This window comes from Lontra canadensis, unplaced genomic scaffold (assembly GCF_010015895.1).
Source record: "Lontra canadensis isolate GAN:19392208 unplaced genomic scaffold, GSC_riverotter_1.0 scaffold6, whole genome shotgun sequence".
Lineage (NCBI taxonomy): Eukaryota > Metazoa > Chordata > Mammalia > Carnivora > Mustelidae > Lontra > Lontra canadensis.
In genome coordinates, this window is record NW_022631000.1 from 18774449 (window position 1) to 18801219 (window position 26771).

At 38.0% G+C, this 26771-nt stretch overlaps 1 protein-coding gene across 5 annotated transcripts; it reads left to right on the forward strand.

Moving 5' to 3' along the window:
* The first annotated feature begins 1575 nt into the window (after positions 1 to 1575).
* On the forward strand, positions 1576 to 22381 carry TEX55 (testis expressed 55). Of its 5 annotated transcripts, none has more exons than XM_032852282.1 (4): positions 1576 to 3024; positions 3666 to 3812; positions 6025 to 6087; positions 22161 to 22381. In XM_032852282.1, exons 1-4 carry the CDS (start codon positions 1825 to 1827, stop codon positions 22167 to 22169), a joined length of 1419 nt encoding a protein of 472 aa, XP_032708173.1. In that variant the 5' UTR covers positions 1576 to 1824; the 3' UTR covers positions 22170 to 22381. The 5 variants fall into 5 exon arrangements, with proteins under 5 accessions (XP_032708173.1, XP_032708174.1, XP_032708171.1 ...); XM_032852283.1 differs by having other exon boundaries at positions 6028 to 6087; XM_032852280.1 differs by lacking the exon at positions 22161 to 22381 and adding an exon at positions 15805 to 16275.
* The last annotated feature ends 4390 nt before the right edge of the window (positions 22382 to 26771 follow it).

Sequence of the window (26771 nt, forward strand, 5' to 3'; positions counted from 1 at the left end):
TGTTTTTCTTTTCTACAGTGATTAAATTCAATTTATAAATAGAAAAACAAGTCTATAAAATCAATGCCTCTTTGAAATTGTAAATCATAGCCTATTGCCTATTTCACCAGAAATGTGCAGTCTATTTCCTCCACACATTTTTAAATAAGTAAGGATCCTTCATACACTTATACTCAACAAACACATCTTGAGCACCTACTACGTTCTAGGAACTATTACATAAATGATTTTACTTCGGTGAACCTAGATTCTCCTAATTGCTTCTAAGTATGGCTTCAAGGGTACCCACCCTCCCTCTCATATCTTGATCACAACTATCTGCATTTGGATTTTAAGTGTTATCTCTAATTACTGAATGGAATCAAGCCCATGCTAAAGGCATATCTGGTATGATACTAGCAGTGGTTCGCCTTTCTCAGTGATTTCAGGCTTTGCAGAACCAGATAAATAAATGTCTCATCAGACACCACCTCTGTACTGCCCCACTCCCGAAAGTAGGGGGCATGCTGGCCTGAAGTGGATTCTTAAAGTTTATTTGAAAACTTTACGTGGAGGGCCACATCTCACAACCCAGACCACAGTGGCCACCACCATCAGGTGCAAATTCCCCACTTGTTATAGAGTCCTTCACCTATCTTCCCCCCACCTTTCTTACTCCCTTTCTTTCCGGAACCCTGGGTCCTAACCCTAACCCTCCCTTCTGCTATAAGCCCATCAAATGGGGTGATTTTAGAGCCCATTCTCACTGGATCTCCTCTCTTCCCTTTAGACCTCCACGTATGTCTGATTCAAAAAAACAAACAAGCAAACAAAACAAAACAAAACAACCCCCTTCCCCCGTCCAACACACACACCGTGGGACTTTCACAGCCCCAAGTTTTCGCAGCCAAGACAGCGCTTCCCAAAGGGGAGGAAAACAGTTGCTCACTTGTCCCTAGATCCAGAGAAGGAGGTGATCCCGCAGCAGTGAACCCCCCAGGGGTCCGTGGTGGTGAGGGAGGGGAAGAGAGCAAATCTCTCCTCTCTACACTCTTACTGCGAGGAAGGATCCATCGGGCTTTGCTAACGTGAGTGGTAGGGGGACTAAACTCTTCCTGCTACCACTGAAAACAGCACGGGCACAGTTTGTTCACGCAGGATTTTTCAAATGGTTTCTTAAAAATAAAAGAAAAAAAAAAAACCAAGGATTTGGCCACATCGCTACAATACCGGTTAGAGTCTAAAGCAGACGGCGCAGTTCGCAGGGGCATTCCCTGGCGCGGCGCCCGGCATGAACCCAGCACTCCCGCAGGACCGTGAGGCGGCGGGAGTCGGCGGCCCGGAGCGTGGATCTGATTGGATGGCAGCAGCGAGCGCCGAGCGTGTGTGCTGCCCCCCTGTGGTCGGCCGCAGCCTCCTCGGCTATCACTGCGGTGGGGATTCGAGTTGAGGTACCTGAACGTTTTCGGGTCACACGCCCGCTGGGAGCTTCCACAAGAAAAGGCGGTGGGTACAGTTCTGGGGCGTCGATTCACAGAGGCCGGAGACTAGTGGCTGGGCAGCAGCGACCGCCGCGTAAGGTCATCACCTCTTCTCACGACGAGAGCACCCGCCCTGCTCTCGCGTCCACACTGAGCGTCCGTGGACTGGGCACTCCTGGCGGCACACAGAGCCCGAGGCAGTTCTAACTCGGGCAAGGTGGCGCCCGAGCACCCAGAAGAGCTAGCGCACAGAGGCCCGAACAAAGCTGTGGGCGGCAACGTCGCCCACCCTGTGAAGGTCACCTAGGAGACCAGGTCCGCCCCACCCACCGCGTCTGGCAACCTAGACCAGCCAGGGCAGAAAATGGAAGAGCCTCCCGAAGAGGCTCCCGCAGAATCCTTGGCACCTGAAAGCACAGCCAAGTCCCCAGATGACAGCCACACAGATGGCCAGGAAGACAACCGGCAGAACCAGGATGAAGAAAACGTAGAGGACCAGACTGATCCCAGAACAGCTGAGCAGGCTGCCCAAAGAATGTCGGGACAGACTGACCACAAAGGATCTGAACCCACCGGGCTCCAAGCATCCGATCAAGCGGATCTCAGGGCATCCGACCACGCAAATGTTGCTCAGCGTAGTGCATCTGATCAGGACAACCAAAGAATGTATGAACAGACAGACAGGAGGACATCTAGACAAACCAATCGTGTACAGGTGGAAGAAACTGACAGCCAGATGTTTCTTCCACGTGAACAAAGAACTTCTGAGCAGTCTGAACGCAGGAGGTCCTACCAGGCTGAAAGCAGAGATTACGGGCAGATTGACCGCAGGATGTCCAGCCAGACTGAGCCAAGAGCTTATGAACAGAGTCACCATAGATTGTCTGTCTCATCAGAACAACGAGCCTCTGAACAGATTGGCCACAGAATGCCCAGCCAGTCTGACAACAGAACTTTAGAACAGATAGACGGCAGGTTGTCCGGCCTGGTCGAACGAAGAACTTCTGAAAAGATCGACAGCAGGTTGTCTGGCCTGGCTGAACGAAGAACTTCTGAAAAGACTGGTCATAGACCATCTAACCAAGCTGACCTCGTACCATCTCTAAAGACTCATCAAGATGTGTATGAGGAAGCTGCTGACCAAGCTGACCGCAGTGCCGATCACCTTCCCGTTGACAATGCTGACTACGGTGACGAGATGGAACACTTAATGGCTGAAGAGAATTACTACAAGGACTACCTAGCTAACTATGGAGCACCTGGCCAGTACGATGACAGAATATTTGCCCAATTTGGTGACATTAAGGCGTACAAAGAAGCTGAGCCCAGAATAGAACCCTGTGAATTTGAGACCAAAGAAACCACCGGTGACAATTCCCCAGTTTCAGTTGAGACTGACAATGAAAGTGAGACCTATCTGCCAGCCTTTGGCTCGTTTGGTGCCAGATTCACCAGTGATTTGCAAGCAAAAGACCAAGTCTATTCCCAGAGATTCCCCTATATCTCACCCAAGTTGGACTATATCATCAGTCAAGAAAAAACTGAAGCTGTAGAAACCAAGCCTGTAGGTTAAAGGGGCATTTGATAACCACCTGGGGGATTGAAGGCCAAGGCAAGGGCCTGTTGTGGTGGTATGGGGGCAGGGAGAGGGTACATGTTGAATCAAAGATGAGGAATAAACCTGCCTGTTCCATCTTTGAGGAATAAACCTTATTCCTCAAAGATGAGGAATAAACCTGCAGTTGATTCAGGAAGGGCAGGAGATCCCAGAAAGGCAGGAAATAGAGTGGGAAATAGATTTGTTGTTCTGCTGCTACAGGAAGGCATTCAGGAAGGATCATGAGCCAGGATTCAGGAGACCTGGGTTTCAAGACCTCGTTCTGCTGCCTGCTCTGGGGCACTAAGTCATTTCCCCTCTCTGGGATTCCTCCAAAGGAAAGGCTTTTGGAATCAGTTGGAGATCCCTATGAAGGGAAAAGTATTTGAAGTAGATTGGAGATGTGTAAGGTACGTCCCGGGACTTGAGGTGCATTATGTTGCCAGGGGGACCAGTCAGGTCTGTCATCAGAATGTGTCTTTTCTCCAGCTCCTGGTGTTCAGGTCCCTCCAACATCAGATTCCACTGATAATAACAATAACAAGAGAACTTCCTGGGTCTTTTCAGTTTATTAAAGACTCTCTGGTGGGGGGATATTTCTATTTCAGGATGATGTTCCAGAACACCAAGAAGGAAGGAAATCTTTTGGATACAATCAAACTTATAGGAGGCAGTTCCCTCCTATTGTATATGAAGATCCTTATCAAGTTTCACTACGATACATGGAGAAGCACCACATTCTGCAAATATTCAAGGTAAACCTCTCAACCCTGTTCTTTATGAGTGAGTTTTACAGTGATTACAATGTAAAAGACAAACTTGGACCTGGCTCATAGAGATACAAGAATGGGTCTTTGTTATAAAAAGGATATAAACTCATTGAGAAGTCAGTAAGTGCACTGAAATGTGTTAACCAAAAGTAGTAAATGAGAAATATCAAAGAATGAGGGTACCTGGGGGGCTCAGTCAGTGGAGGTAGTGTACCTTAGGCTCAAGTCAGGATCTCGGGGTCCTGGGATCAAGCCCCACATCAGGCTCCTTGCTCAGCTAGGAGTCTGCTTCTCCCTCTCCCTCTGCTCCTCCCCCACCTCATGCTCTCTCTCTTTCAGATAAATAAATAAATAAATAAATAAAATTGGGGAAATAAAGACAAAAAAACAAAGAATGCTACTTACTGTAGTATGAAGCCCTTCAGAGGGATTAGAGATAAGGCAGGTTAGTTGATAGGGGAAAAGTTGGCCAAGGCTTAAAGCTTGAGTCAGACTGGGAAGGAAAGACAAAATATTGGCAATTGAAAAGGCAAGAAAAAAGCTTTTTCAGGCACAAATATAATACTTTCACAAGATGACCAATCTGGGACTACCTAAAAACTGCATTCCTTAGGGAGAAAAAGAAGTAGTTGAAAGTTGCTTTTAATTCTTGAAGTTACAAATTTCATTGACCTCAGGATATGGGGCTGGAGCCTCCTTGAAAGTGTGACATTTTCTTGGTCAGTAGAGAATTAGAAGAGATTATCACATTTATATAATTTTTTGTTATTTGGTGGGTTGTTTTTGTTTTTCCAAATATTTATTTTTATGTTAATATTATTACCCACCAAGGCACAAGTATGTATATCATAATGTGTACATGTAGTAACGTTGTGGTTAGAAAGGTGTAAAATAAAAATGGCCTACCTCAAATGAAAATGTGCAAACTGGGAGAAAAAAAAAATTTAAACTGGGAAAGCTTAAGTTTCAGGTAAGTAGGGTAGAGAGGTAAGAGCGCAGATTATGCAATCTGTTAGCCAAAGCCCCATTCTAACTTTGCCAATTCTCATCTTTGTGATTTGGAGAAAATTAATTAACTTCAGTGAATCTTAGTTTCCTCATATAAAACAGAGTGATTTTACTCCATCAACCCTGCTCTATGCCTTTACTTTCTTAAAATATCCTTTTGTGGGAGAGTGCTAATGGCTGGGTTTTCTGGCTTTAATGAGAGAACTACAAATTATTAATGAATTGAAGAAAGTAGAAATCAAATCATTTTATAAATAATTTCCTTCATCTGTCAAGGAAAAACAGTACTTGAGAATACAACATTATTATATGAAAAATTAGTTACCAAGTATGTGCTCAATAGAAACATATATGAAATATGTAATTGGCATGGGTGCATTAAAAGGATATTAAATATTTTATACCTGAAACTTGCCCAACTGTTATTCCCTGCAAATGAGACTTCTGCTTGCTTTATTATAATTTTTTGGGTTATTAAACAACAACAAAGTATGGAGGTGAATTTTGAAGTTTTGTATATGCTTTCTCATTTATTATTATAAACATTAAACGTCTTTTTCACCTTTTAAAATCAAATACCTCACGAGGAAGTTTCTATGTAAAGACATATCATGTTTTTAATTTACTCAAAAGACTTTTCTTTTGAATAAAGATAAAGTGATTAATTCATTTATTTCTCAGGCTAGCAAATCACAATTCTCAAAACAAAAACTTTGTCCAAAACTTTCTCACTACTTGTTTGATCTTGGAAGCTAGAAAAATATCCATTGCTATTTATTATGAAATTTTTATTCTTCTATATTTTACTTTAATTTGCCTTGTTTTATCAGTAGTCAGAAAGTAATTTGTCACTTTGTAGAGATACATAAATTGTTTTTTTAAGATTTTATTTATTTATTTGACAGACAGAGATCACAAGTAGGCAGAGAGGCAGGCAGAGAGAGAGGAGGAAGCAGGTTCCCTGATGAGCAGAGAGCCTGATGTGGGGCTCGATCCCAGGACCCTGGGATCATGACCTGAGCCAAAGGCAAAGGCCTTAAACCACTGAGCCACCCAGGCGCCCCTTGAGATACATAAATTTCTTTAAAAGACTATGGTGTTGGGTTAGTGCAAAATGTAGCTTCAGCTAGAACCTGACCACTTAACTTCAGCTCAGAACCATAATGTGATGCCTCATGCTCTCTCTCAGCAGATCACTGAGAACTTAGTCTATGAAAAGCCAGAGGACCCCCTCAGTTTTATGCTGTGCCAGGTATGGAATAGGAGAAAGAGAACAAGCTTTTAATTCTGTTTGTTGTAAAATGCAGCACACATACATGCACCCAAAACAAAACATGTCCAACTCCATGGGTTATCATGAAGTGAGCACTTACAAAATGTTGAACGCTAATGTCTTTTTAGCATTAGCCATATTCATGGGTAAATAATAACATCTGCAGCGTCCATCTGTAGCGTCCATCTGCAGCATCCATCTGCTTTTTCCTGATGACTAAGGCAGCTGCATACCTTTTAACTTGTTTATTGGCCATTTGGAAGTACTTCTTTTTCTATTGTTTGTCTTTTTCTTACGCACTTGTCACAGTTTTATACGATTTCTAGAAGGGTATGAGCCCTTTGTTGAGTTTCTTGCAGGTTTCTTTTCCTGCTCTCTGCCTTCCCTTCAAAAGAAGGTATCTTTTGATGAACAGAAATTCTTAATTTTTTTATTAATTTTTAAATTTTTTTATAAACATATAATGTATGTTTATCCCCAGGGGTACAGGTCTGTGAAGAAATTCTTAATTTTGATACAGTTACATTTACAACCTTTTTAATTCATGGTTAGTACCTCTGGTGTCCTCTTTTGGAAGTCTTCTTAGTCCAAACTCCTGACATAGCCCCTTATATTATAAAGAGTTGTAGATTTTTTTTTTTTTTTGGCAGGGGGTTAAATTTACTTTATTTTGCCTTTGACATTGGTATCCAGTCACTTCAGAATTGACTTTGTGTAGGGTGTGAGGTGGGATCAAGTTACATTTTCTTTTCTAACCAGACATCCAATTAACCAAGCACCTTTAGTAAAAGGACCGTACCTCCCATACTGCTTTTTAGTTAATTTTGATGGTATATTTGTTTATCCTTGCTCCATACAAGACTGTCTTAATTAGTATACCGTAAAATTAAGTCTTAAAATCAATCAGAACAATTCATCATATCTTACTTCTCTTTAAAAATATCTTGTTTATTCTTAGGCCTGTGCATTCCCATATCAATATTTGGAGTTATTTATCAAGTCACAAACACATACACACACAATTAGAAACACACACTGATGAGATTTTTACTAGGACTGTGCTGAATCTGTAGATCAGTTTGGGAAGAAGGGATGGCTTGAAACAATGAGTATTTCTAATCCTTTATCCTCCGCATTTACTTAGGTCTTCAATTTCTCTCAGTACAGTTATTTGCACGAATATTTTACATATTTTTGATAGACTTATTCATAGGTATTTTACAATTTTGATGCCTTTGTAAATAGAAATTTTTGAAATTTCAGGTTCTATATGCTGGCATATAGAAATACAGCAATTTTTTTGCTGATATTATATCCAGCAACCTTATTGAATTCAACTTATTAATTCTAAACACATATTTGTAGATAGTGTGGGTATTTCTACATATATAATCATATCATTTGCAAATAGTGAGTTTTATTTGATTTTTCTGATCCTTATCCTTTTTTTTCCCACTTGTCTTATTGCATTTCTCTTTGCCTCTTCAGATCCACCTTTTTTTCTTTTCTACCCTACAAAGTAGCTAATCCATATAGACTAGATCAACAGGCTTTCATTCCTTCTGACTTCTGGATGGGTTAACCAATGGGAAACTCTGGAGGATGATTGGGAGGAGGAAAGAGAGTGAGATCAGGTTTATTTCCCTGGTCTTTTCCCTTATGACCTATCTTGAGTTGTCTGGAGGTCTCTGCTCCTCTCAAGACAACTTTTTACATGAGTCTCTGCTTCTGAATTCCTCTTGACCTTCAAGGTTAAGAGGTTATCTCCACTTTTACTGGCTTTGGATTATTGTGTTATCTTCTGTGACTCCCCTATGCCTAATTCTTTTGAATGAACCCTTTCTGAATGAACCTTTATTGAATTCTATTTTGAATGTGCCCTCTATTTTCTGTTGGGACACTGACTAATACACTACACTAGTTAGGGAATCTCCAGTAGAATTAATATTGAATAGAAGTAGCTACAGTGGTTTACTTTGCTTGCTCTTAATCTTTAAAAAAAAAAAAAAGTTTTCCCTATTTAACCGTTAAGTATGATGTTTGGCGTGTTCTATAGATACTATTAACCATATTAAGGAAGTTGTTGTCTTAATCTGTTTTCTGAGAGTTGTTCATCATGAATCATTAACTTTGTCAGATTATTTTTCTGTATCTATTGAGATGATTGCATGATTTTTTCTCCCTTATTCTGGTAATGTAGTAAAATATGTCTATTTTTATTTTCAAAACTTTTCAAGCATACATACAGGAAATTACATTAAGTCAAAACTGTACAACTTGACAAATTACCACTAATTTAGTAAACCCATGAAACTACCGACCACTTCAAGAGATAGAATGTTACCAGTTCCTCAAATCCCATATGGTGCCTATTTCCAATCACTACCCTTTCTCTTCCACAAAATAACCACTATTCGGACTTCTAGATTAGTTTGGCTTTTTTTTTAGATTTTTATATAAATGAAATCAAATATTATGTACTATTTGAGGGCTGGCTTCTTTTGAGCAATGGTATGTTTATGAAATTCATTCCTTTTCATTTCTGTATCCTCTATTCTGAGTTAGACTTTGGGTTGTTCTGAATAATGCAGCAGTGAACATTTGTACTTACCTCTTGGTGCATATGTACATGCATTTCTATTGGGTTCATACCTAGAAAGAGAATTGCTAAGTTGTAGGGTATTGACCAAAGTTCAGCTTTAAAAGATGGCTGCCCCAAAATTTTCCAAAATACTTTGATCAGTTTATACTCTCACATAAAGTGGCATTACTCTGCTTTTCTTCATGTTTCTTATGTGGTGCGTTGAACTTCTAGGAACTGTGGGCTCATGGTCTTCATCATATTTGGAAAGTTGTCAGCCAAATGTTTCTTCAGACATTTTTCTGTCTCAGCTTCCTCCTCTTGGAACTCAGTTACACATATAATGGGCCCTTTGAAGTTGTCTCACAGCTCACTTGATTCTCTATTAAATTTCTTCCCTCTCTATATATCATTTTGGATACTTTCTATCACTATGTCTTCAAGTTTACTAATCTTGTTTTCTGCAGTGTCTAAATTCCCATTAATAATAAAGTATGTTTCTCACTGCATACATTATAATGCTGTAGTTTCATCCCTAGGAGTTTAGTTTGTGTCTTTTCTAGAGTAATAATATCTCTACTTCACTTTTTGCACATAGAGAATACAGTTATAATAACGGTTTTAATTTTCCTGCTTCTTTATATGCCTGGTAATTTTTTTATTGAGCTGTAATTGACACATAACATTGTATTCATTGTAGGTATATACCTGGCAATTTTTGATTGGTGTAAGATATTATGAATTTTGCCTTGGATGGGTGGTAGAATTTTTTGTATTCTTGTAAATATTCTTGGACTTTATTTTGGGGCCCTGCTAATTTACTTGAAAACAGCTTGATCTTTTCAGATTTTGCTTTTAAGATTTTTTAGAGGAGCAGAAGAGTTTTCAGTCTAGGGCTATTTCCCACTACTAAGGCAAGACCCTTTTGAGTATTCTACCCAATGCCCCATGAATCATGATGTTTTCCAGTTTGACTGGTGGTAATAGGCACTATTCCTGTAGATCAATTTGCCGAGGCCTCTGCTAGTTTTCTCACACACATACACTGATCAATATTCAGAGGATAACTTGAAGGGGACTTTCTGCAGCTTTCCAGAGTGCTTTCTGTACCATTCTCTCATCTCTGGCACTCTGCCCTATGTACTATAACTGTCTTGGTTTCCCCAGGATCTCAGCTTTGTCTTCTCAACTCAAGGATCTACTGAGTTCCTCTTGGGTTCTTTTTCCCTACATTAATGCCAGGATATCTTCTGAAAACAGCAAGGTACATGCACATTTGTGATTATTATGTCTTTCTGATTAATTGACTCTTTAATCATTATGAAATGTCTAGCTTTCTCCTTGGTAAAATTCTTTGCCTTGAAGTCTGTTTTCTCTGATATTAATATATCCAGTCCAGCCTTCATATCTTATAGTTCACTTGGTATATTTTTTTCATCCATTTATTTTCACCTATCTATGCTTTATATTTGAATTGTGTCTCTTGTAGGTACTACATAGTTGGGTCTTTATTATCCTTTCTGATATTCTCTGCTTTTTAATTGAGCCATTTAGAACAAGGGTAGGCAAACTATGGACCACCTAGTTTTAAATGGCCCACAAGGTTAGAAAGAATTTGTCATTTTAAAGTGGTTGAAGAGGAAGGAGGAGGAGGAGAAGAAGAAAGAGGAGAGAGAGGAAGAAGGAGAAGAAGGAAGGAGAGAGGAAGAAGAAGAGAAATAAGTTCAATAAAGGAAAGGGGGAGGGAGATTCCATAGCATCAACAAATAGTTTGTGTTCTGCAATGCCTAAAATATGTAGTATCCAGCTCTTTTCAGAAGAAGTTTGCTAATCCCTGGTTTAGACCATTAGCATTTAACCTAATTATCAATATGGTTGAATTTAGAGCTCTCATTTTATTATTTTTCTTTTTGTCTTTTTCATTCTTCTCTTCCTCTGTCATCACTTTCTCTTAGATTATTTGAGTAATTTCAGTATTCTACTTTAATTTGTATATTGGTTTTTAGCTATACCTCTTATTATTTTTAGTGATTGCTCTAGGGATTGCAATATGTATTGCTAACCTTCCACAGTATACAATTAATATTTGTATTGCTGCACATGAAAAGGAAACTTTATTATCATACAGAGTCCTTTAGTCCCATCTATTCTTTTATGTTAAACTTGTCATATCCATCACTTTCCACATAAGTGAAAACTCCCACAAGACAATAATTTTGGCTTTAAATAATCATCTGTATTTTAAGGAACTTAAGAGAAAACAAAAGTCATCTTTTACATTTATCTACATAGTTTCTGTTTCTAATGTTCTTACTTCCTTTGTGAATTTTTGTATTTCTCTCTGAAGTTATTTCCTTTCAACATGAAAAACTTCTTCCAGCATTTTTTTAAAAGATTTTATTTATTTATTTGCAGACAGAGATCGCAAGTAGGCAGAGAGGCAGGCAGAGAGAGATGAAGGGAAGCAGGCTCCCTGCTGAGCAGACAGCCTGATACAGGACTGGATTCCAGGACCCTGGGATCATGACCTGAGCCGAAGGCAGAGGCTTTAACCCACTGAGTCACCCAGGCGCCCCCTTCCAGCATTTTTTGTACTGCAGCACTGATGGCAAAGAAGACTCTTCGTTTTCTTTCACCTGATAATCTCTGACACATTCCTTCTTGTAGAACATTTTTGCTGGCTATAGAATTCTGAATTGACTTGTCCAGCTCTTAAAAAAGTAATTTTACTCATTCCTGGCCTTCATAATTTTGGATGAGAAATCCACAGCCATCCAAATTGTTGTTCCCTTCTACATAATGGGCCATTTTTTTCTGCCTTCATAATATTCTCATTTTCTTTAGTTTCCAGAGGTTTTACCATGGTGTTCATTGGAATTTATGATTTGGGGAGTTAGCCGAGCCACTTAAATCTTATAAATTTATGTCTTTCATCAAATTTTGGAAGTTGTCTGCCAGTTTCTTCAGATATTTTTCTGCCCCATTCTTTCTCCCTCTTTTCTTTTTGATACTCAAATTAACCTTATATTAGACCTTGATATCGATATTATCCCACAGATGCCCTAAAGTTCTCTTCATTTCTTTCAAATTTTCTTGCTCTCCAGGTCAAATAACTCCTTGGCTCTATTTTCAAGCTCACTGACTCTTTCTTCTGTCATCTTTATTCTCTATTAAGCCCATCCAGTGATTTTTTTTTTTTAATTTTCAGTTCTAAAATTTCTGTTTGGTCCTTTTCTTTATTTTCTACTTATCTTCTGGGATAGTTTATATTTTCTTTGATTTCCAGTATATTTTTCTTGACTTTCACTTTCCTTGACATAGTTATAATAACTGCTTTAAAATGCCTATCTGATAATCTCAAATTGCATCATCTTGCGTTAGCATCTGTTGATTGTCTTTTCCATTTGTTTTTAACATTTTATTGTGGTAAGAACGTTTAACATGAGATCTACCTTTTTGACAAATTATTAAGTGTACCTTACATTATTATTGATTATAGGTACAATGTTGTATAGTAGATCTCTATAGCTTATTCATCTTGCTTAACTGAGACTTTCTGCCCATGAATTAGTATCTCCCCACTTCCCCCTCTCCCTAACCATTGGCAACCATGATTCCATTCCTTGATTCTATGAATTTGCACTTTATACATCATGTAAGGGGATACAGTATTTGTCTTTCTGTGACTGGTTTATTTTACTTCGCATAATGTCTTTATTCATCCATATTGTCACATATTGCAAAACTTTGTTCTTTTTGAGACTGAATAGTATTTCATTATGTGTATATACCACATGATCTTTATCCATTTATCTGTTGATTGACATTTAGATTGTTTCCACATCATGGCTACTATGAATAGTGCTGCAATGAACATATCTCTTCAAGATCCTGATTTCAATTCTTTTGGATAAATAGAGCAATCCCAGAAGTTGGATTGCTGGATCATATGAAGTTCTATTTTTTTTTTTTTTTGAGGATTCTCCATACTGTTTTCCATAGTGGCTACACTATGTTTGCATTCCCACCAATAGTGGGCAAAGGTTCCAATTTCTCCACAGCCTTGCCTACAAATTAATGTCTTTTTGTTTTGGTAATAGTTACCCTAACTGGTGTGAGATGATGTCTTTTGGTGGTTTTGATTTGCATTTCCCTCATGATTAGTGACATTGAACATTTTTTCATATACCTGTTGGTCACTTGTATGTCTTCTTTGAAGAAATGTCTATTCAAGTCCTTAGTCCATTTTTAAATTAGGTTATTAGTTTGTTTGTTTGTTTACTATTGAGTTGTATGTGTTACAATATGTATTTTGGAGATTAACCCCTTATCAAATATGTGGTTTGCAAATATTTTCTCCCATTCTGTAGGTGGCCTGTTGACTCTCTTGATTGTTTCTGTTGCTATATGGAAGATTTTTAGTTTGGTGGAGTCCTACTTATTTAGTTTTGTTGCATGTATTTTGGGTGTCATATCCATGAAATAATTGCCAAGACCAATGCTATGAAGCTTTCCCTCTACATTATTTTCTAGGAATTTTACAGTTTCAGGTCTTATATTTAAGTATTTAATCCATTCTGATTATTTTTTAAGGGTCCAATTTCATTCTTTTGTGTGTAAACAGTTTTCCCAGTACCACGTGTTGAAAAGAGTTTCCTTTCCCTCTGTGTATCTTTGGCACTCTATTGAAGATCAGTTGACTATGAATGTATAGATTTATTTCTGGGCTCTCTATTCTGTTCTTTTGGTTTGTATATCTGTCTTTATATTGGTACCATATTGTTGTTTTTATTGTTTTTATTACTATAGCCTTGTAATATATGGAATAAAGAAGTGTGATGCCTCTTTGTTTTGCTTTTTCCAGCTTTATTTGGCTATTCAAGGTCTTTTGTGGTTCTATAAGAATTTTAGAGGTTTTTTTTCTACTTCAACGTTCACCAGAGGAATATGACTGAATTCAGTCTACATCACATACTATTCACAATATTCAGACTATGATCCAAAATTATGGTACTTACAAAAAACCTGAAAATACAATCCATTTTTAAATACAAAAAATTATTTTACTTCTTCCTTCTTGGTTTGGATATCTTTTATTTCTTTTCCTTGCCTAATTGCTCTGGCTAGAACTTCTAGTACTATGTTCAAGTGGCAAGAGTGGGTATTTTTGTCTTGTTCCTGAACTTAGAGGAAGAGTTTTCAGGTTTTCACCACTGAGTATGATGTTAGCTGCAGGCTTTTCATAAATGCCCTTTCTTATGTTGAGGTAACTTCCTTCTATTCTTTCTTTTTTGAGAGTTTTTATCATGAGAAGGTGCTAAATTTCATCAATTTTTTTGGTCTATTAAGACAATCATGTGATTTTTATTCTTCATTTTATGAATGTGGTATATCACAACAGTTGATTCTTGTTCATAGTATACAGGTGTTATTTGCAGTATTTGTTTTGTAAGTGCTTATTCTTGCATATAGAAAGCAGTTCTTACTTTTGTATAAAACACACACATTTAAGGTTTTATCACATAAATCTAACTATGTGGTATTTTCACTTATTTAGTTCAAAATAGTTTCTAATTTTCATTATGTTTCTTCTTCAACTCATGGGTTTGGGGACATTATTTATATAAATTACCAAATACTGGATTTTATAATTGCCCTTTGGTTAATGATTTCTGAGTCAATTGCACTTTACTCATAAAACAAGATTTCAAATATTTGAAATGTGTTGACTTGCTTTATGATGCAACATATGATTTACTGTGAGTGAATTAATTGGGGTTGAAAAAATTTATTCTGCAATTATTAGAATACACCCATTAGATCAAGTGTTCTAAATACATTCATTAGATCAAGTTTGCAAAATATGTTGTTCAAGTCTTATAGTATGATTGTGAATTTGCTTGTCTACTTTAGATCTATTAATTTATGCTGTGTGTGTGTAGTTACAGTTATGTTATTAGGCATGTATGAATTAGGATTCTTATATTTTTCTGGTAACTTGAACTTTTTATCATTAAGAGGCACATCATGAACTCTAATGACTATTTAGTATTATAATAGCTATATCAGATTTATTTTAGTCAATTTTAAATGATATAATATGCTTATTACTTTTAACTTTACTCTGTCATTAAGTTTTAGATGGCTTTCTAATAAGTAGCATGAAATTTTTTATATTATTCAAATCTGACATGCTTTTAATTTTAACCCATTTATACTTGACGTTATTAAAGATATATTTGGGTTTACATCTATTGTCCAACTATATGCTATTTGTTCTACCTGTTCTGTTTATTTTCCTCTACTTTTTTCTTCTTTTATCACTCTGTTTTCTATTAGTTCAGAAGTTATATGCTCTGAATTTTTTTTGTTGGTTTCCCATTAGGGTGATTTCAAAAAATTGATAGACCTTATATTTTTAGAGTAGTTTTTAGGTTTACAAAACAACTAAGCAGAAAGTACAGTGAGTTCTCATTTACTTCCTTCTCCTTTCCCCATTTCCCACCCCTAGGTTCCCCTGTTATTGACACCTTGAATTGGTGTGGTACATATCTTAGCAGTGATGAGCCAATATTGATATATTATCATTAACTAAAGTCCATGGTTTACGTTAGAATTCTGTGTTGTGAATTCTATAGGTTTTGAAAAATGTATATGATATGTATGTGTAATTACAGTATCACACAGAATAGAGTCACTGCTCTAATAATTACTTTTAGTATTTTTTAGTGGGGGTACCTGGGTGGCATAGTCAGTTAAACATCTGACTCTTGGTTTTGGCTCAGGTCATGACCTCAGGGTTGCGAGATGGAGCCCTGTGTGGGACTCTGCACTCAGTGCAGTCTGCTTGACACTTTCTCTCCTTCTACCTCTCCCCAACTCTGCTCTCTCTGTCTCTCAAATAAATAAACAAATCTTTAAAATATATATATATTTTAATGGTTCCTCTGAAATTACAACGGGTATACTGGACTTACCAGTCTGAATTATTTGTACTAGGTCACTACAAGGACTTTTGTATTTTAAATGTCTATATATTTTAACCCCACAAGATATGGTAATTCCAAGTTGACCAAAATTGCAAGTGGAAAAAAATTCTTTTTCATTCTCTTCAGGTACAGGAAATGATAGAAAACAGAGACAAAAGTGAAACCTACAAAGAATGAATTTCTCCTCAGCATTGTTTACAACCCTCAGTATCAACACTATGTTCTGTCTCTCACTCTGAAAAATGATTTTTGAATGGTCATTGGTAGTGACTCTGCCTAGATATGTTCTTAATTTTTAAGTAAAGATCTATAGAGTATCTACTTCAGAAATTCACATGATAGTTACAGATACCTCTGGCTAAACATACAAAATATATACATGTTAATCTTATCCATGCATTGGTATTTCAGACTCATTCCTCCAAAGCACTGCACAATAGTCAGTTTACAAATCTCAAGGAGGATCAAGAAAATAATATGACCAATTTCTACATAGTTCTCATAAAGCATACAAATCTATCATATCTCCAAGCTGTTTATAAAATTTTCTATCAGAAAATATGTGGAAAATAATTTTTAATAGCCCTTTTTCCCCCTCTTTTATCTTTTTTTCTTATCTTTTTTCTTTTTTCTTTTTTCTTATCTTTTTTCTTATCTTTTAATACCTCCAACATATTTTTACTGTTTTCCTCTTTAACCCTGCCTGTTATATTCTGCCATTAATAGATGGGATTTAATCTAATCCTAGGGATAGCTCGCCTCTGATTTTTAACCTAGAGAAAAATTCAAATGTATTATGCTACTATGTACACACCTGTGTGCATAGTACCTGTGGGAAAGGCAGAATCACACTTCCTCATTACCTTTATCCCCTGAAGAGTATCGACATTATATGGACTGTGTAACCAGTGGAACTGGTATTTAAAAGCAAAAGCCTTAACATGGTCTGTCTGGTATGAGAGTATCTGCCCAGCAATCATAACTGACATAGTCATCTAATACTATTTTTGTAAGCTGAACCTTTTGTTTAATTTCTGTTGGAATATTAAACCAGATTTGATTCTTTACACTGGTGACTTGGTGTGATTATGTGGTTGCATCACAATGAATTAAGTTTCTGTTTAAATGGTCAAGCACAATCCTACTTCTTTTATGCCTAAAGTTCATTTCTAATAATTATACAATTATTAGATAACTTCTGCTGATAACTTCAGAGTTTAATTAGTTCCTTCAATTGCCCACAAATTGTGCATGTGCTCAGTCTCAATAAATGTTCTCCACTCAAGAGAGGCAACTTGTCTGTTGATTATGGGCCAGCAAAACCAAATGAAAGCTGGATAACTTAAGGGAAAAATTTGAGTGACATGACTAAGGTTATAGTCAGTCGGGTGAACAAAATAACCCAAAGATTATTAGTGTTTGAAAACTTGGATGTTATCAGTAACATCTGAAACTAAATATTAAATTTAGTTCACTGGTTTTCAGCCTTACCACCAGACAGATTGACTATACTTCTCAAAGCAGAACACTTCCTACCAGACCACCCCAGTCATTTCAGCCCTTCTCATTGGCTTCATTGCACAACTGTCATTTTGACCTTTTGCCAACAAGGCAGTGAACCAGAGGGGATGAGATTGGTATGGCCCCATAATCCTGTGTGGGCACATATAATTGAAAGGAGAAGGAAGATGGGAGATCAGGTTCACTTTCAGTGACTCGGGCTCTCTACTAAAAGAACTATGTAGTGTAGATCAGTCAGCCAAAAGTATATTCTGTTCTTAGTCCCTAAGTGGTAAGAAGTAATCTCAGGCCCCGAGGTAAACACTAAAGGTGAGAATCTAGGTGAAACAAGCAGTCATTTAAGAGGGGAAGTGGAGTCTCAGAGAAGGCCTTTTCTGAGTAGCTAACAGAGGACACGGATGGCCACGTGGAAGAAAAATGTCATGGGGAGTAAAAGTTTCAATGTCAGAACAACCAGAGATCAAAAGATATGATCTCCCTTGAAGGAATCCTCCCAGGATTCTTCTGAAGAAGGAGTTGTTCCAATAGCTATGAGGTGTGAGTGTTCCAAGTGTTAAATGAGATAACACGTAAAAGCACTTAGAACAGTGCCTGGCACTGTTAGCTGTTATTACTTTAGTGCTCTTATTATCCACAATATTAATATTACATTTTACCTGAGTAATCCTAATGACCCTCCCTCGCTGCATTCCCTGCCAGCCTGATCTCACTGTAACAGAAAGTAAAGCTACTAGACCAGTTTTCTTGGGCCTATTCCCTCACCTCTTCCATTTAAGGAATAAATGTGAGACATCATTTACCATTAGGGAAATGGAAATCAAAACCAAGATGAGATACCACTTCACACCCAGTAGGATGGCTATAATCAAAAAGACTAACCAAAACAAGTGTTGACAGGGTTATGGAAAAATTAGAACACTATACACTGTTGGTGGGAATGTAAAATGAGACAACCACTTTGGGAAACAGTCTGGCAATTCTTCAAAAAGTTCAATGTCTTATTATCATATGACTCAGCAATTTCTCACCCAGGTATATACCCAAGACAACTGAAAATCTATGGCCCTACAAACCCTTGTACACGCGTGTTCCCAACAGCATGCATAAGAACCATAAAGTGGAAACAATGCAAATGTCCAGCAAGTGATGAATGGATTTTAAAAATGTGATAATTGACAGATGAATGGAGAAACAAAATATCATAAATACATACGAAGGAATACTATTCAGCCTTATAAAGGAAAGAAATTCTGTCACATGCTACAGTCTGGGTGAACCTTGAGGGCATTATGCTAAATGAAATAAACCAGCCACAAAATGACAAGTAGTGTATAATTCCACTTATATAATGTATCTAAAGTAGTCAGATTCATAGAAACAAAGTAAAATGATGGTTACCAGGGACTGGGGAAGGGAAAATAGGGAGTTGTCTCGCAAGCACAGAGTTTCAGTTTTGCAAGATGGAAAGTTCTGGAGGTCTGGTGCACGACAGTGTGTATGTACTTAATATCACTGAGCTGTAAATTTAAAAATGGTTATGATAGTCAATATCATGTGGTGTGTTTTTTATCACAATTTTTAAAAATGAAAAATGAAAAAAATGTGATATATATACAGTGGAATATTTGTTATAAAAAGGAATGAAGTCCTGATACACATCTATGACTTGGATGAACCTTGAAAACATTCTGCTAAGTGAAAGAAGTCAGACACAAAGGCTACACGTTATATGATCCCATGTATGTGAAATGTCAAGCATAGACAAATCCATAGAGATAGAAAATAGACTTGTGGATGTCAGAGGCAAAGGAGGAAGGGTAATGGGGAGTGAATGCAACGAGGATGAGGTTTCTTATGGCGGTGATGATGAGGTGCTGGAATTAGATAGTGGTGATGGTGCACAACTCTGTTCTAAAAACCACTGCATTCTACATGTCAAAAGGGTGGGTTTTATGGTATATGAATTACATATCAGTAAAGCTGTTATTTAAAAAAGAATAAATGTGGATGTTAATATTTTTAAGTCTAGTTTATGACAGAGGAGAGTAAAGGAAAAACTCAGAATCATTAGGAACAGGAGTATCTGAGCCCTCCAGGAGAATTACCTATCTCCTCCATTCTTTACAAATTCCCTTGTTTTACTCTTTGGTCTCTTGCATATGCTTTATTTTTTTTTAATTAGCCTCCTCTTATTTACATGTATATGTATGTGTACATGTGTGTGTCTAGCTTTATTGAGCTATAATTAACATACAACATTATGTAAGGTGCACAATGTAATTATTACAGATATATGTGTATACTATGAAATGATTTCCAAAATAAATCCTATTTTTTCTTGACTTACAGTTTTACTTACCCAATCTTCTCCACTTACCTTCTTTTTTTTCCTTATTTAATCAGTGTGAAATATATATAAGTAAGTATGTAAGTGCAATTATGTCTATTATGTTTTTGTGCTCATGTATCTGGATATATATTTGTTGAGACAGATGTGGCCAAGTGTGGTTCCAGGGATCTGTGTATCTATGCTTGAATCTTCATGTCAGTTGTTTGGGAATAATGTAAGGCTAAAACTCAGAATTGTGGGGTTGTTTTGTTTTTTTTTTTCATGTGTGGCAAACAATACTAGTGTTCCAGTGCCTTATTAGGCTCTCAAAGGGCCATTTTTTTCTTGTAGCATTGGCAGAATTTGCAATACCCTAACATCAGAGAGAGTGGTAGGGTGGCCTGTTGTTATCAACAGAGAGGAGTCTATAGGCAGAATTAAGTTATCTAATTCTGTGTTGTAGTTTTGCTTAAAAAAGAAGGAGCAGTTATTTTCAAACTCCATTAAAATTACAGTAAAGATTTACAAAAAGAAGTAAATCCATCTTGATACTCAAAACAGGAGAGACAGAAACCAGAGATTTTTGTGATTTCTGAAAACAGAAAGCAGATGGGACAGAGCAGGGCCAAAGTTCCACCTCAAAGCCCACAGAGGAGGGAGACGTTTTTCCAGGCAGAGCCTCAGAGCCAACCGCAGTGTGGGCAGACATGGGAGAAAGGAGTGAGCTGTGAGTAACAAAGGACTCCTCCTTTCTCGTGACCTTTACACTCCGTTTTAGTCACCTACCCCCAGAGCCACATCGTGTCATCACCAAAACTGCTCCAAAATGAAATCCCTCATAGAGTCAAATGACACATCCAGATATGATACTGAACCTGGAGAATTTATAAGGAGGATCTGTGCCTAATTTTTATATTGAGAAAAAAAGTGGGCATAATTTTCCAACTTCTCAAAAATGTCCAACCCCAGATGGATCAAATAAATTATGACACATCTATGCAATGAGATTCTATGCACCTGATTAATGTTGCTGGACTTACTGTTTAATTATTTCGATGGTATAGTTGGATCTACTCCATACCACATAGCATCCATACATGTACACAACTGTACATATATTCTAAAGAGATAAGTAGGAGAAGGCAGACTGAAAGAAATAAAAGAATCGGGAAATACAAAATCTTGAGTTGGAAAGCCCTTTTTAAGCATAATGCCAAAGGTGAAAATCATTAAGGAAAATATTTATGTAAGTGACATGAAATATTCTAGAAGTATGAAAGAAAGTTACCAAAAATGTAAATGACTAATCAAGAATAATAATTGTGGTGAACATGGCAGGTCAATATCCTAACTCTATGACAAGTTCCCACAAATCAACTTTGAAAGCCATAAATACTCCCAATCAAAAAAGAAGGCCAAGAATGAAGGGACATTTATGGATGAAAACATGTAAATAGCCAAAGAAATATAAATTTTAAAAAATTAGATACCAATTAAATATTATTTTAGACAAAAAACTTTTTTTTTTAAAGATTTTTATTTATTTGACACAAGCAGGCAGAGAGGCAGGCAGAGAGAGAGGAGGAAGCAAGCTCCCTGCTTAGCAGAGAGCCCGATGCGGGGCTCGATCCCAGGACCCTGAGATCATGACCTGAGCCGAAGGCAGAGGCTTTAACTCTGTGAGCCACCCAGGCGCCCCTTAGACAAAAAACTTTTTAAAGATGGCAACTAACCTGGCTTAAAGTGGAGGTAAATGGGCCCTTTCTCACACTGTTGTGGAATGTATGTATATTTTACAAACTTTCTGGAATTCAGTTGGATCACATGATTCTAAACACTTTAAAACAAACATGCTTTTTAGTCAGAAGCTCTAATTCTAGGAATTTACACCAAGGAAAATAATGAAATGTGTTTAAAAATTTATGTATAAGACGATTCACAACATTATTTTATAATATTGAAAAATTAATAATCTGAATTTTCAACCTTTGGGATTCAGTTAAATACATAATAACATATTCATATGGCAGGATATAATATATCCATTAAGATTATGTTGTAGAATAATCCCATAGGGAAATGTCTGTATCATATTATAAGTGAAAATAACTGGTTTAGGTGACTTTAAATAAGTTATGATCCCAATTATGTGGGGGGAATTCAAAGAAGAAAGATCAGAAGGGCCATAAGAGCAGGGATTTCATCTGTTTAATGCCTGCTGGAACAGTACCTGACACATAATAGTACCTCAAATAGTTCCTGAATGAATGATTCTACACCAAAATGTATATTGTGTTTATCGCTGGATAAGGGAGTATAGTGATTTTTATTTTCTGCAATGCACATACATTCATTTTGTTATCAGAGTAGAATAATGAATATTTTAAAGGTCGAGAATAATTTAGAGCAATACATAAAGAAATACAGATCCCTTCATAAAACTGGCCCTTTGGTCACGCAGTTTTGGCTCTTCTCAAGCATTATTTAATACAATGGTTGTGGGGGTTTTGGGGAGTTTTTTGTTTTGTTTTGTTTTTGGTTTTGGGGGGTTTTTTCCACCAGGACAAATAAATCTAATTCACCCTAAACCTTCCAAATCAGAAACTCATTCATTCATTTTAAACTCTTCTAGTTTCAGTGAGGCAGCGAAGGCAGAGGAAGAAAAGCAACAAGTAAATAAACAAGGTAATTCCAGCCTGATTATTTTTACGAAGGAAATAAACCATGTTTACATGAGCAAGAGCAACTGGAGTGGAGAGGGCAGGCCACTCTCAGAAAGGCCTTTAGGAAGGACAAGGAGGCAGCCCAGCACCACCGCAGGAAACAGATTTCCACTCACCGGAATGGCAAGTGTGCAAGTCATGTATTTGGAGCACATACAGGATGAGAGTCATGCTCAGTGAAGTTGGTGAATACATGAGCAACTAATAAGCCACGGTGAGGGGCTTGGATCCTACTCTTGAGCACAAAAGGAAGCCACTGGATGGTTTTCAGGAGGGAATCACAAAGGCTGATTTACGTTCTTAAACGTCCTCAGGACACTTCTGATTAAAAGTATAGCTTTACACTGCATCACAGAATGTTCTGCCCCCGATATCTAATAAAATAAACAAAAACTTTACAAAATCAGAAATATATATACTTACTAAATCAAATTAAGAAAGCCACAACCTTGGGACGCCTGGGTGGCTCAGTTGGTTAAGCAGCTGCCTTCGGCTCAGGTCATGATCCCAGCGTCCTGGGATTGAGTCCCACATCGGGCTCCTTGCTCGGCAGGGAGCCTGCTTCTCCCTCTGCCTCTGCCTGCCATTCTGTCTGCCTGTGCTCGCTCTCTCTCTCTCTCTCTCTTATAAATAAATTTAAAAAATCTTAAAAAAAAGAAAGAGAGAGCCACAACCTAATTCACTGCTCTTCAAGAGCTGGGGGCTAAGGAAAGAAAAAGAAGTTTCCAGGAGAAAAGCAGAGGAACACACTTATACTTGTAAGAAGACAAAGACCTAGAATTCTTACTATTTTCCTTAAATCTAAACAATGTGGTTCTTTTTTCACTGTTGAACTTTCTAACCATGAAGGAGTGGGAATGAGTGAAAGGCAAGGAGGAAGGGGCTGAGCCCTGATGGTGGTTTCAGAGCCAGATTCAGAATCCAGAGCTGGATCCAGTTCTTGAGTTTTCTAATGCAACTGGTCAGGCCCAAGAGGAGACAACAATGGAGAATGGGAAGAAGCAAGCAGAGAACTAGGGGAAGCATTGGAAAATGCGGTATCATGGAAGCCAGAAGAGGAGAGTAGTGTGAGAAGAATGGAGTCATCAGCTATTCTAGTTGTAGCTAAGTGACCAAATCAGAGGAAGACAAAGAAGTGTGTACCGGAATTGGCCAAATAGAGGTTGTTTGTAACTTGACAAGCAGCTTCAATGGAAAAATGGTAAGAGTGGGGGTGAGATGGAATTTGATTGAAGATTTACAGTGTTCAGTAGTTTAAAATGGTTTAAAAATAGTTATAAAACAAACTGGTTGACTAGGAAAAATATAATCATCCCAGATGCTGAGACCAAAGGGAATATTTAGAACTCTTAGACCCAACATGGGTAATTGGGTACAACATCCTGAACAAAATCTCTGCAGTAAACACAACAGGCTTCATAGACTTGCCCCTTAATATTGGCTACCAGAGATGTTACAGAGGCATTTCTTCATTGGGTGAAAAATTGGGCTAACTGGTTATTTTATTGGAATATAGTTATTCCATGTCATCATTCCATATAATAACCATAACTGGTTATTGAAATGAGCTAATGTCCCGTCCAATTATGAGAGTCTATTAATAATGGGATGCCCCTTTCCTGGGAGAGGGCTAGGTTTGCTTTAAGAAGTTGTCTTGTGGTGGCCATAGTCTAAAATATGAACTGAGTTAAGCATTTATCATCTACAGGAGTTGACGAGAATATGGGAATGTCAATGTTGAGCAAGAGGAGGGCTGAGTCAGAGGACCCATTAAAGGCCAAAGAGCCTGGATTCGTATATTTCAGTAAAATTTGCAGAGAGACTCAAGACCTGGTAGAGAAAAAGCAGTCTTCAGAGGCACTAGAGAATTGGCAGATCTAGGCAATTTGTGCACATAGTCTGCAGGTTTCGCTCAGTTATTTCCAATGCAGAAGCTGAGCTCTGATTCGTGACCTCCACTCCCCCAAGGAGCTGGTGTACTCTGGCAGACTTACTTGTGAGCCAGTTTTATAGACAATGTCTTCTCACATATCCCACGAACAATATTCTACTCTCTATTCACCTCACTAACTAGTTAATAGGGAGAAGATCACATTAATAACTTAAGATTTTAATGTCATTTTCAAAGTTATCCAATTGTCTAACTACACTCAAACAGTATAGCCTAGTAATTAAGAGTGCAGACTAAGAAGACAGACCAAGAGGAGTCTTCACCCCTCAATAGCTCTGGAATCCTGGGCCAGATAACCTCCTCAAACCCCCCTGCCCTCATCTATAAAATGGGGGGTCGTAATAGTATATATTTCACAGGGCCACTATGAAGGGTAAGTCTTATAGTGCCTGGGACTTTCAGAAGAACTGAAAATATGGCAGATAAAGTCATGTTTGAGAAAACTTTTTCCATGAAACTGATGAGTAGAGCAAAAGTCTTTAAATAACTCGCATTCCTAACTCAGAACTTCCTGAGGGGGCCATTGCTTTCCCACCCAGCTGACACCGCAACTCCCTCCTTCCCCCAAAACAAAGTGAGGGGTCTGTTTAGGGAAAGGAGTGATTCTGAAGAGAACTAGTCCAGTGGTCCCCTGTCCCAACGATGAAAGAGAGAAGCCCCATGGTGGTTGGAAAGCTTGAGCGAGCACAGAGGACAAACATCGTGTAGCTCAGGAGACATCCAGCCACCAAGTTTGTTAACTTGCCTTGGAATGACCACAGAAAAGGAAAAAGCACTGGAGGGTGATGGCACCATGGGACAGCGAGTTGGGGAAGGACAGACATACTCTTTACCTCTTTACCTCCAGATGCCTGAGAGGTACTGATGGTGGATGAGTGGCAATTACTGTCTGGAAAGTAATCTTCCTTTTCCTAGCTAGTCTTTTGTTTTTTGTTACGGGCTTTTGTGTACACATTATCTATTTTGAGAAGATTCATGTTTATTCTCTCCCCACATAATCCTAGTAACAGAACATAAAATGCCTAGGATATGAATGGAAACATATGTCCTTGTTTGCTTCCTTGCTTCTTTATCACAAAGATTTCTAAAAGAGCACACTTTTAATAATTTACATGTTTCTCTCTCTGTAATTGTAATAGAGATCCTTTGTAGGCATAGAAACTATGAAAAAAAAAAAGAAGAAAATAAAAGCCATGCAGATCACATCACCCAGATATAACCCTGTTGATATTTACTTTACGTTCTAATTTTTAAATTCATATATGTATATGAATATGTGTATATTATATACACACACATATACATACATCAAATTGTACAAACTGTTTATAACCTGTTATTTTTATTGTTAGCATTTATAAGAGTGCTTGGCACATCATGAGTTCTCAATAAATATTTGTTGAATAAATGAGTGAACATATTTCCACATCATTAAATTTTTTCTATGGCATCATTTTTCACAGTTGCATAGAATTGCACTGTGTGAATGATCGTGCCATATCTAACCAGGCCCTAGAGAGCTGAGGAGGAATAAGGCCATGAGAGGACACACAGATACCCCGTGCAGGGCCCCGTCAGCAAGGGGGAGTGTACTGCCCAGCTGTTGGGAGTACTGGCAAGCCCAGCCTCCACTGTCAGCTCCCTTCAGGGATAGTCTCAGCTCCTGAAAGCCCCCTTCCCAGGGCACCTATACCTAGGACTCTTCACAGAGGGGCCCAATGCAGAACAACTTGGGCAGGCCATCTTCTTCTGGAGCTTTCCGGATGGAGGGAGGGGGGTGCCTGAGACTTCCCACCTGCGTGGCAGTTTGTCTTCTCTGTCTGCCCAATCCTATTTCTTCCCTCTCCTTCCAAAGGCATTAATCGTAAGGGCATTCTCTAATAAATATATTGCACACAAACTTGTTCTCAGAGTCTGCTTCCTGAAGAACCTAACCTGTTATAGAGATGACCCAGACCCAAGAGAACTCCTGAGTCTACTGATGAAAGCACTCAACAAATTCTAACATTACTGCCATCACCCATCCTTAACTGCAGGCTAAATAACTACTGTGTGCCTGAACCATGATATGTTATGCAGATGTCAGCAGAAATGTTCTTGGTGCTGGGTATGACACTCAGTGGCTCCAGGGGAAGAGAAGGGGAGGGGAGGGGAGGGAGAGGAGAGAGGGGAGGGGAGAGGAGGATATTAAATTTAATATTAATTGGGCAATCACTCTCCCCCTAAATGTAACAAATGCAAGTTATAAAAACTGAAACCAGACATGGCCTTGGACAGATAGACATGCACCAGCATGACTATGAGTGGTCAGGACGACAAATAGGCCTTTGAGGGCACAAAAGCAGAAATAAGGATCAAATATTAAAAAAAAAAATTTAAATCAAAACAAAAACAAAAGCCCTTGAGTAGTATGAGTTCCAGAAAAGCCCAGAACTAGAAGAAATCCAGAGGAGCGAAGAGCTAAGCCCTGTCAAGGTGCTTCCATCTGTCAGAATCGTACATTCCAAAGTAGCAGAAATCTACGGTCCAAAAACTTCCTGTTACTTCCAGCCTCGGCGAGGCAAGCTCA

Bases quoted from the DNA above. Each gene is read 5' to 3' on its own strand.
- TEX55 (XM_032852280.1), top strand. From the start codon at position 1,825: ATGGAAGAGCCTCCCGAAGAGGCTCCCGCAGAATCCTTGGCACCTGAA. The intron at 3,025-3,665 runs GTAGGTTAAAGG...TTTCTATTTCAG, and splicing joins AAGCTGTAGAAACCAAGCCT to GATGATGTTCCAGAACACCA. The intron at 3,813-6,024 runs GTAAACCTCTCA...GCTCTCTCTCAG, and splicing joins ACATTCTGCAAATATTCAAG to CAGATCACTGAGAACTTAGT.